A 12,118-nucleotide genomic window follows, 5' to 3' on the forward strand; every position below is an offset into this window, starting at 1 on the left:
TTCCTTTAATGGGTTGTATCTAGAAATTTTCTTTACTCATCTAGGGAATATATCTAACAGTATATCTAACCTGTAGAATGTTTTCAAAATACATATAATTTCAAAATACATTTCTTTGTAGTGAATTTCAAAAATATGTAGGTATTAATTATAACCCATCAGCTGGGGTGTATCTCCCTCAAAACTCAGAAGCTTGTTCAGTTACTTCTGAAAGATTCCAGGGAAGCTGTGCAGAAATAATAAGGACCAGACACTGATTACAGACTGCTTTCAGCTTCAGGTTTTCACCTGAGTATCTTTCAAGTCCACAGTAAGAAACGTTTTTAAAAGCTTCCCAAGGAATGAACATAGACACTAAGAAATGTCGAGCTGATTTTTAGCCATATAAGATTTTACAACTGGAAGCAAGTATAACTTGCAGGCAAGTTGTCATTTATAAAAATATTTTAAAACAGTTATATCATAATCCAGAAGCTTGATTACATAATGTACATCTTGACATAATGGTTGGTATCTCACAAGGCTTTTGGAGGTCATTTTTCCTGCTCATGAGAGACATTTCTTGTTTACAAACAGTTTTGCAAATGAGCCCTTACATCATTTACCTGCATCAATATGCCTAGGGATGTCTGTGCAGACATGTCCATGTCTGTACTTGTGTCTGTATAAACCTGATGAACCTGTGTGAGTGTCCCATATGTAAAAAAAAAAAAAAAAAAAAAGTTTTGGCAGCTGTTTACAGTGGTCACTAAGGAGATGAACATTTTTGTTTCTAGGTTCACGTAAATCTACTTTTAATGGAAGCACGGATGCAAGCTGAACTCCTTTATGCCCTTCGTGCCATAACTCGGCATTTGACCTGAAGCATCGTCAGCCAACGAAAATGTCATATGTGTGTAAAGCCTTTTTTCACACAAGATATACATCAGAAGCTGTTTGTGATGTAGCATCAAAAATTATTCAATTCTCTAATGTCAAAGTTTAGCCGTTCTTTTCGGCGGCTGTCATGTGCAATGATGTGTTTTCTTTTTCTTGATGCTTAACATTACTAACAATAGCAAAAATAATACTGAGGAGCACTACTTTGCATTGTTTTATAGTTGGAATTTGGGATACTGATCATAAATCATGAACCTGGTTTATTAATGCTTAACTTCAGCGCTTTTGGGTTTGTATGTATGTTGTATTCTTTCCTTTTTTTTTTTTTTTTTTTTTTTTTTTTTAATAAGGAAAAGCGCTTACAATCTGCTCAAGCAATTGTTTTTCAGATATTGGAATTCAGCACAGAATGGCCTCCTCTGGCCATTCTAAACTTCTAATGTTGTGTCCTAAATCTGGTGGAGGAAAAGCATGCGCTTTTGAACTAAGCTGCTCACAGGACACATTATCTGTGTCCCCAGGAGATAATTTGTCAGGCACTGTTTGTGGTTTTTCTTGTTTGTTTGTTTTTGTTTTTGTTTTTAACTGCTATTGGCGATAACGTGAAATGTGATACAGCCATTGTCCATAATTTAATGTGAAATTAATCATGATGAATTCTATAGCATGCTACTGAAATGCCAAATTCAGCTGTTTTCTTTCTCTTCTGAAAAAGGAAGTTTCCGTTTTCCATATCAGATGTATATATTAAAAGTGGAATTATGCACAATCCTTTCTATCACTGACAGCCATCCTCAGTCACCGAAATAATCAGTGCTCACAGAGCTGCTCACAATTCATTCAGTTGGCACATACAAACTTGTCCCCACACAAGATTGACCAAAAAGTTTCTTTGCACATTTTTCTTTTCTCATAGTGTTTTCTATATTGCAGTAAGCAGAGGAAGGTTAATAGACTTGTATTTTTTCCTGATAGGCTTTTAGAACTTCTTTCCTGTGGTTTTTCTTACAATAGGTTGAACAGTTGAATACTCAAAGGTAAAAAATTGTGTTTCTATGCATTAATGTGATCGAACAGCAACAACAACAAAAAAAGTGCAATATGTTGGGAAAAAATACTCTGCTGAACTTTCCCCCCATTATGTCATTGCAGAAGTGTCCTTTTGAACAGAGCCATAAAGAAATTTGGTTCCAATTTCTTTATCGCACTCAAGGCTTTTGCCTTACTGGGGTTGAACAATATTATTTTCCTAATGCCAAAGCACCCCCTTCCCCAGGGAAAAAAAAAATCTCTTTGGACAACTGGTTTAAAAAGATATCAAGTCTTAGGGGAGGAATAAGCATCCAAAAAGTCACATTTTCGCATTGGTTTATGTTGCTTGATTAGACTATCTTCACAGAGCACAACATTATGTGTTTATAGCTTTAATTTGTATTGTGTTAATGAACCAGTGAAGTGCCTAAGAGATGCTTACAGCTATCCAGTAGGACACGACTGCACTGCTTAAACACTTTTTTGGTTAATTAAGGGTGACTTGTACACAAACATGCTAATTTTTTAAAAACCGCTCCATTTTTTTCATAGTAAATAATATCATCAAAATTCTCCATTAGAGTTCCCACAAAGATTTCATCTTAGACTTACTTCCTTACTTGTTATATAGGAATTTTCTCCCATGAAAGAATCGTGGATGAATGTTTTGTTAGATCATTTTGCCCTTGCATTCATCATTCTTTTCTGGTACAATATGTTAGGTTGCTTTCTTTTAGATTTGATTTCAGATAAGAAAACAGAAAGATGACTGTAAACCTACTAACATGAGGTGGTTCTGCATTTTTAGAGACCAGAATCTTGTTTGAAATCTTCCATGTGAGGAAAAAATTACTAATATTTTTTAAGAAAGGGTGGTTTATTTAAAGATACTATTCAGAGAATTCTTGCCAGATCTCTTCTGTTTAATTGTATATACCATATGTTGATTTTTATTTGGCATCCCATTATATGGATGGTATTAACTGCAAGGAAAGTAGGAAAATGACAAAACATGGATGATAGCATAAATGTTAATTTGACTTCCCTAACCTTAGAACTTTCAAGTTGAGGTTATCTTTTATTCTTGATATTTGGGGGTGGGGGGGCATGTTATTTCCTACAACCCTTTCAGTTACTAGCCCTATATTGTTGTGCAGGTGACCTGTATTACAGGATTAAAAATGAATGGAATCTTTATAAATGGAACAGGAGGAGAAATTCTCATAGAACACCATATGAGCTTTAGACCAAAAGGGGAAACAAGGTGTAAGTAACTAAAATGGCCACTTAGTTTTTGTCTTTTATTTTTTTTACCCCAGAAATGTAAGTAGTTTGAGTTTGGGTTTTGGAAATATTAGTGCCTTTCCTAGATCTCTTTTCTATCAAAGTTTCTTTTTAGCTCAGCATTGATCTATCTCATCAGTAATCAGGAACATAAGTCGACTTGGAACTTTAAACAAAGACAAAACAATATATTTATGAACCTCAGTGAACCAGCTAAGAAAAATTGACTTGCGGAGGTGCTAGAGCACCTGAGCTACAGCATGCACAGCATTCCAGGGTGTGAATATCATTTTGCAGCAAGTTTGCTGGGAACGTTCTCTAATGCAAACTTGAAATTCTGATGTGGTTTTCCAGGGTGGTATTTTTTCAGAGTATTGAATTTACTATGTAGTAATTTATAGTATAGCTTTTTATATTAAAATGTGATATTTTTAAAAGAGATATCTGGTTCAATTGGTGTAACGACATGATTATACAATATGCTGACCTACACCTTGGAGCTCACATTGTGCCAAACTTTAAATGTGCAAGTGTACTTGGGAAAAAAAGCACATGTGAATGTGAATTCTCTAACTTCATTGCTTATCATGTTAAAATTAATAACCCACTGATGTATATGCTTGATTGATATCTGTTTACTTACCAGCTTTGGTTGTAATTCATAATTTCCCAGATCACCTTAGGAAATACCTGAATACTCTCCTATCAGAAAGTGAATCTGTTCTGTAAGCTGATCGCTTGACTGTGGGAGTGGCCCAGCAGCTGCCCCATTCAGCCCTTCAAATTAGACCTCCTCAGATGGGCTTGTGATAGCAGAAAAGAGGCTGAGATGAGACCACTCATTACTTTCTTTACTTTTTTGAACCAAGCATGTTGTCTCAGTCTCTGGAAGAATCTTCATCCCATCTGGGGTACTTTTACAATAAAAGATGGCTAATGTGGAATCTGGGCCACGGCCTTGGCCTTTAATTATGGCAGAGCAACACAGGGCTGTTTTAGAACAGAAAACTCAGTGGAAGCTTTATATTAAAACCATATTTGAACCAGAGCCCCTATTTTAATTGTGTTATAAAGTCTCCTAAAGTTCTTAAATTCTTCTGAAGATTAAATAACATTATTCCAGAGCAGCTTTTTTCCTTTTTCCACCTTATAGAGTTTTTTAATCCAAAATATAAGATTTTTATGCCCATGCAAAATAAAATGATCAGCAAACAATTACAGATCTATACTTAAAAATAGCTCACCACTTTAGTGCAGAGTGCATACATAGATAACAGTAAGATTCTTTTAAACTCTTAAAGACAGTTCATCAGGGGGAAAAAATAAATTTCAGTGCATGTTCTAAAAATGATTTGTACTGTGACAGTAAAATGAGGTTTTTGTTTTGTGTTGTGTTTTGAAGACAATTCAAAACCATTCCTCTGGAAAGCAAGACCTTAAACTCTTCTCTTTATCTAACAGACTTTTTCTTCTTTTATGCAAATAGGCGGTCTTGCATGGAGTAAAAAGTATGCAACAGTAATGTTATATGAACAGTATCTGAAATTTTCTGGGTAGTATAATTCCACAGCACCCTGAAAGACAGGTGGCCCCTCAGTTCAGATCAAGTGCAAAGTTACTTAATTTGTCCTCACCAGAATCTATTCTTGGTGGCCATCATCTTCATCTGTGTTTCCCTACTGTATCCCTCTGGAGACTGAGAATTAAATTACGGAGTCTTTCCTCAGAACAGTACTGTAACATGAATGTATTCCTCTCAGTCAACAGAACTTAAATCCCCCCATGTGTGGAGCTTCTTTCCATGCTAATTGGGCTCAGTTAGCAGTGTCCGCTCAGGTGAGACCTAGAACAAAAACAGCTGGGGTTAAATGGATCCTAGAGGCAGAGGCAGAGCCCTGTGAAAAGTTTTTCAAAGAACACGTGGAACATCACACTGAGTGTGGCAGTCCTCAGCATCGTACACCTGTTGTAAAGGAACATTCCCCTCTGGGAATTCCTACCTGCATTCAATCCACCCTCTCCTGCCTGCTTTCTTTCCCCCAAGTGCCTCAACCTTCTACATGCTCACTGTCCCCCACTTCCCTCAGCCTGTCTTGGTCTGCAGGCCTTTTCACAATCCAAACCAAACATCACCAGCCACCTGCTGAGTGTCACCAGCATTCTCTTTTCTGAGTTACTTTTCCTCCACTCATTAAGAATATGACTTCATCCCAGCCCCGCCTAAGTCCCTCAACCATCCAGCTACATTTTGGCTAACCTTTGCCCTGGACACCCTACCAGATACTATGCGGCACTGAGCATAAGCCTGTCCATCCCATACCGTTCTACTCTTTCCTGGCTGCCAAAATATCATGCTGTCCTCTACCTCATCCCCAAAGAGCCTATAAATTCAGAGTATCCAACCTTTTCATGGATTTACTCTCTGTTGTCCAATAATGCTACTTCCATATTTTAATAAATCGTAGGAGATTTTTGCCTTCTATCAGAGTAGAAGTCTTTATATTTATACATGATACAGAAATGGAACTATTTCTACCATGCAGAACTTAGCATTTAGTGGGACTTTAACATGATTGAGTTTACCATCCTAACCTGGATCTATATTAGGAAATAAATACTGGTGTTAGTCCAAGTTATCTGAATGTAAATTTAAGATTCTCTAGCAATCCAGAGTGATCTGTAACCCTTCAGTGGATCAGGACATTTCTGGCGTGTAAATGGGTGGTGTTTCATTGTTATTGCTTGGGCCTTGAAACACATTTCTAATAGGAGATAGTATAAAGGATGTTGCTGTGGTCCCATCAGATCACACGAGCCCACTCAATACAGAACATAGATAAAGTACCACACAATTGGGCACATGAGAGTTTGGACAAGTTTTCCTGGGTCAGATTAAGCTTCTACCCCCCATTCCTACTGTGTTCTCAGGCGGGGAGAAAAGTATTTATGGGATGGAAAGGGAATGCATTGACTTTGTAGTCTTGTCTTCCCCTGGCTGCATTCCAGGCATATCCAGACTGCGTCATTAAGGAACACGTGCCTAAAGGAGGAAACCACTGTAGTCCCTCTACTCTGGCCAATGTGCACTCTCTGTGGTTCAGGGATGACAGCCCTAGTCAGATTTCTAACATGGGGCATGTTGCTCTACCGATGGCTGTCCCACCTGATGATGAACCACTCTGTGTGGAAGTACAGATTATGACAACCTGTGATGGTATCTGAACGCTTCACGTTCTGTTCATGAACAACCCAACCTGACAGCAGAGTCTAGTCAAATGGCTTCAGGGGCCCAGGAATGAATCGATGTCTCATTTAAGAAATGAGACTTCATAAAAGATGTTGAAGGGATGGTTTTTATTAAATCGTATGTCCCAAAGTGTTCGTTCTAGCTTTAAATTCATTCTGACTTATCACTATGAAGCAGAGAATTGAAAAAGGAAAAATAAGGGGGTGGGGTGGGGAGAAGGAATATCTGATTTTTTTCCAATGCTTGTGGAAATCTTTGAGATAATGAAAGGCATACTATAAAATAGCCTTTAGAACAAATACCCCGTTTGACTTATAGCTGATAGGACCACATCAAACATTAGTAAGTATAATAAATATAATTTTTGGTATATAAATTTTGCTAAAACAGTCTATTTTTCTTGTACCCCTCAGTTGAACCTCTTAAAAATGAATGTATCATTTCCACAGAAAGATTATCAAAGGGAGAGAGAAACTCTGGTCTTTAATGCTAAAGTGTTGTTCATGAATTCTGATTAGCTGAGTGTGTGCATTATGACACTTAGCAAATGAAAGTGGCTATCCATCTCTTTCTTAAATTAATCCATCTTTACAGATTTTCCACGGACTTCCAAATCTCATAAGTAAGGATCAAAAGGAGGGATAAAGGAAACCTATTGGTTGGGTAGGAAGATGTTTCCTTTGTGATGTTGAGAGACTGCTTTCTCCTTTCTGAATTTCACTAGTTCTCTAAAATAAAAAGCAGGAGTTCAGTGGTACCCTTGCTCATCAAGGAAAGTGATCCAAACTCTCTATCTAGTATGCATTGTCTTTGCATCCACAGATCTTCTCTGAAAGAAAATATGATTTTTCCCTTCCTCTTTCTCTTCATATCTACTCTTTTCAACTCAAGGTAGACACAGGAAGCAAACCAAGCCCATTTGGCATCTTCTCCATGCTAATAGAATAGTCACATCCACACGCACAATCTGAGTGAGGTAAAAAAGAACCCCATCATGTCAACTCGGAACATGGCCTTGCTCCTTGGATTAGCTCCTTCAAACCTGAAAACTTTCCTGGTCATGGAAGAACTGGATGTATCCTTTAGCTTATGAAATAGGATTTGAACTTGAAATCTCTTTTTAAAAAAAAAAAAAATCCTGATTTTGCAGGGCAGCTACATAATGAATGTATATATTAAGACTTTGTAGCTGAATTGCACATGAAATCAGATTGCCAACTTCTTACTTTCAATTTTAGACATCATTTTATCCTTCAGTTGTGAGCGATATATGTAGCATGCTGTGAAATGTCTATTATAGTTCTTTAATTCATCAGTATTAATACAGATTTATCTTTTGCGTTCCTTGGTACTTTTTATTCAATGTAATCAGAAGCTGTGATGTTTTGCCTTTGTAGTCCTGTGTTTTGTTACTGTAATTTTTTTTTACGAAGCACGTGACTTTGGACTAATGTGAGGCAGATGACATGATCTTTAAGACTGCTATATATATCAGTCTCTTACTATATAAGGTTTTCAATTAGAATAAGCTTTTATCAAATAGATCATTGATGCAATTTAGGATTCACACAGTTTTCGGCGTCAAATGGCAGTCCTATATTTATAGTTTCAATTCTGAAAATAGCAGACTTGATAAACAGCCACTTTAAACTTGTGCTGGCAAACCGGACCCTGCTCTAGATGTAGTAGTCTAAGGTAGTTAACCATATAAGCCTTTTCAACTATTATGCCCTCCACGGGAGTCAGCAGTTAAGGAGATTATAGAACCCATGAAAGCTTTTTTGTATGTATAAGTAGGTTTTATTTTTTTCTTATGTTGCCGATTTTACAATTCTGACTAAAGCTGACCTGAATGGATCAGTTTATGTGTAATATTCTAGTGCTTTAATGGCTTTTTTTTTTTTTTTTTTTGGAGGGATGGGTAATATTATTTGAAGAGATGCAGAAGGAACTGTTAGTGGGTCAAGACAAACACATTTGAAATAAAGGAACTGTGTATTAAACATGTTAACAATTCATAACTGCACTTTTTATGACATTTTGAAAATCTATTTATAGGTACAGAACAATGGGTTTTGTTAAACTGTATCACATTTATACTTGCAGAAATTTATTTCGTTGTTATTAGTAGGAATTTTATTGGTTCAATAAAATTGGCAAAACTGAACCCTGATTATTTGCTTTTATATGTGTGTATATTTATGTTGGAGTAGCATTCTTGCCTAAGTTCGTTTCTGCACCATGATTGAGATGTGCTTTCGGAAAGACATCAGAATTGTCTTTTTTTTTCCCCCTTTATTCCCGACCCACGGTTTTTTGGTGACATTTCTCACAATCACTTGATAACCGCATTAGTGGAATATTGCAATAATGTAAGTGGTGCCAAATATATAATTATTGTTACCTTTTTTAAATGGCCATCGTGATCGCCGCAAGAGGCATGTGCCTTACACGATTGTCTCTTGTTAGCCAAGGCAGGGAACGGGAAAGGGGCATTGACCCTGGGGTCGGAGCCCAGCTTCAAAAACTTGGAAGTAACTTCATCTCTGTGAACCTTGGTTTCCGCCCCACAATCGGAGGAGCAGAATACCTTCTTAACATGTCTGTTTGAGAATGAGGTGAAATGTAATCATGTTACATTTGAAATATACAGAAAAGTGGCGGATTCGAATGGCTGAATGAGAAAGCCCAACAACAGCATTGTTGCTAATTGAAATAAAGAGGTGGGAAGGAGAACAGATGGGGAAGGGCAGGATACACACCTGGAATGGGCAGTGATAGTAAGGTGCGAGTAGATACATCAGAGCGGCTTCTGGAAAGCTGCAGAGGATGTGTAAAGCCTCTCATGCAAGGTTTTCCAAGGGAAGTCTTCATTTCGGTTCATGCTGGTGACCTAAAAATGCATATCAAAGGCAAGAGCCTGGGGAATCCCTGGGTGGCTCAGCGGTTTAGCACCTGCCTTTGGCCCAGGGCATGATCCTGGAGTCCCAGGATCAAGTCCCACATCAGGCTCCCTGCATGGAGCCTGCTTCTCCCTTTGCCTGTGTCTCTGCCTCTCTCTCTCTCTCTTTCTCTGTCTCTCATGAACAAATAAATTTTTAAAATCTTAAAAAAAAAAAAAAAAAGGCAAGAGCCTCTCCCTTCATGCTTCATGTCCAGCTGTCCCACAGGGTGGGCAGAAACCAGCTCCTTCCTGATTAGAGTCTGACTCGATAATGTGCAATGTCTGGGGGAGAAAAAGGAGACACATCCTGCCAATTCAGCAGCCTGGCCCTTCCTCAAGACGTTCCCCAATTCAGAATCCTCCTTTTTGATGCTGGTTCCCTGGGAATTCATTAACGATGTTGAACCATTTTTAAAAGGGAAATAAAAGGCCATGTTTATGTGTCTGCTTGGTCCTTCCACATGCATGATCTCATGTACTCCTCAGGATAACTTTGGAAAGAATCGTTACCCCATTTTACAGATGAGTAAGTTGAGTCTCAAGAGAGCTTTCCTTGCCCAAGTGTTGGCACCTGGAATCGGCACAGTGAGGGTTTGAACTCCAGTCTGTCTAATACCACTTCCTCTACTGAACTTCCCTACCTTTATTCAGCCTGTCTCTTGAGTGATGATGTAAATGCTATCAACATGACATTTTACTTAAAAAAGTGAAAGGACAGTCCCTGCTCCAAACAAGAGGTTAGATAACCTTCCTCTCTGGCTAACTTGCAACTTTTTTAATTTTAAAAAATCGAGTTGTTTTTTTTTTCCCTCCAGTCAGGAAGAGGTGCTTTGATTTAAAAGATGGTCCTGGAGGGGAAGGTTCCCAGACAATTATATCCAACCAGTACCTGTAAATGTAAAGGCTAAGAATTTCTCTCAAGAGAACAAACCTGATTATAAAGACGACTCCGGAAAGCTTAAAACTGTATTGCATTTCTGTTTTTAGCACCATTCTATTCTATGGTGGTAGTTACCAATTCAAAGTCATAGTTCCTTTCTTTTTGCTTTTGTTTGTTTGTTCAAAGTCATAGTTTCTAATGCACATAAATAACTCTCTCACTCTGGGTTGAGTACAGCTAGTGCCAGAGAATGTCTCTTCTCCCCAATCTCACATCCTTAACATGTTTCAAAGCACAAGTGAGCCAAACTTTTCCATAGAACTCTGAAAGACAGCTGAGAGAAGACTTCATATCCCCTCTTGCACCAGCCTGCTCCTCAAATGAATGTTAACACATGCTTCGTCTTCATATCAAGGTGAAATTTAGGAAGAGGAGCCTGGTCACAGAACTTTCCACCACCCGCTGACTCGCTTGTTTGCTTGCTCAGAGGCAGTAGTGAACCCCTCTTCTACACCACTGCACAATCACGGTAGCCCCCTGCTGACTCCCTCCTGCCCTGCTGCTGCAGCCAGTTTCATGCAGGCACTGGCCAGGTTCCCCGGGGAAGCACATCTGGTGGCCCTAGACTGCTGACATCTGGCCTCCAGCCCCGGGGCCGCTCCGAGTGCTTGTAGTAAGGATGCCAGAGGGACTTGCCCTGCCCTTGCACTGGGCATGTGCAGTGCTGCAAGTTGTCAGCCAACCCATGGCCAGTGACTAACGACAGGATGGATGCTTCCTTCTTTCAGTCTGCCAGGCCATGGCCTGGAGACTCAGAGACCCCAGAATCAAGTACTAGTCCAACTTTATCGCCTTTCCCTCTTTTCCTTCTCCCTCCCCGTCCTCCACTTTCTCCAGATCTCCTAAACCAGGGTCTCTGGCTCTGCTTCCAGGATACCCCAGGCCAAGATAAGACAGTATAAGATAGGAATTTCGAAAACCCATCCTGGAATAAATTCAAATCTCAACGCCAGCATTGCCAGCCATCTGTCCTTGAACAAGTTACCTAATCCTGTGGTTTCTCTGATTCCTCATCTGGAAAATGCAGATAACAGGATGAAGGCGGACAGAGCCCCCTGTCCTTAAGAAAGGGGAAGTATGGGTGGAAGAGGGTAGCGGTGGCACATCAGGCAACAGAGACAAAAATAAAGGGATGGTTTGATAGTTTTATGGAGTCATAAAACTGGCCATTATTTATCAAGAATCTTCTAAATGTTGGGAACTTTGAAAACATCATTTTATTATAGTCACCCTACAAATGGGGATGGCCCTCTGTTTAAAGAGTTAAAAAAAAAAAAAGTAGGTGGAACAAAATTAAGTAACTTGTCTAAGGCCAAACAAGTGGCTGGTAGATCGGTTCTCAGGCCAGTCTAACTTTAGTTGCTATTCTGTTTCTTCTATGCCAAGTAAAGAGGTATTTCATTGTGTTTGGTGTTCTCCGTGAAGGTTTGGGCACTCCTGGAGTTGCTAAGATTTGGATTTGCAGAGGTTGAAGAACAACACATTCAGGCAGAGAGGACAGAGGAAGCAAAAATGCAGCGTGAAATCTCCAGGCCATGAGTGGAGGGCTGTGTGTTAGAAGATGAATTTGGAAAGGGTCATTTGCTCAGACCACACAGGGTCGTCGAGGTTAGACTAAAATACTTGCATTTATTTATTTGGAAAGGGAGCTGAAAGCCATTTTCAATAGGTCTTGAGCACAGGCATGGATGTGCCCTACTTTGAAACCACGGCATCTCCTTGACAACCAGAACCTGATTAGAATTTCAGGACCTCGTGGAAACAGGATGTGCAAAGTAAGGGGAATGCCATC

At 39.1% G+C, this 12,118-nt stretch overlaps 1 protein-coding gene across 2 annotated transcripts in view; it reads left to right on the forward strand.

The window, feature by feature from the left end:
* Positions 1-8,609, forward strand: part of SESN3 (sestrin 3) — a 71,506-nt gene extending 62,897 nt beyond the window's left edge. For both annotated transcript variants that reach the window (XM_025419237.3, XM_049098816.1), the window contains exon 10: positions 777-8,609. In XM_025419237.3, the coding sequence (XP_025275022.1) occupies positions 777-863 (87 nt within the window). In that variant the 3' untranslated portion in view covers positions 864-8,609. The remainder of the gene's footprint in view (positions 1-776) is intronic.
* Positions 8,610-12,118: the final 3,509 nt, after the last annotated feature.

Source organism: Canis lupus, chromosome 21, assembly GCF_003254725.2.
Source record: "Canis lupus dingo isolate Sandy chromosome 21, ASM325472v2, whole genome shotgun sequence".
NCBI lineage: Eukaryota > Metazoa > Chordata > Mammalia > Carnivora > Canidae > Canis > Canis lupus.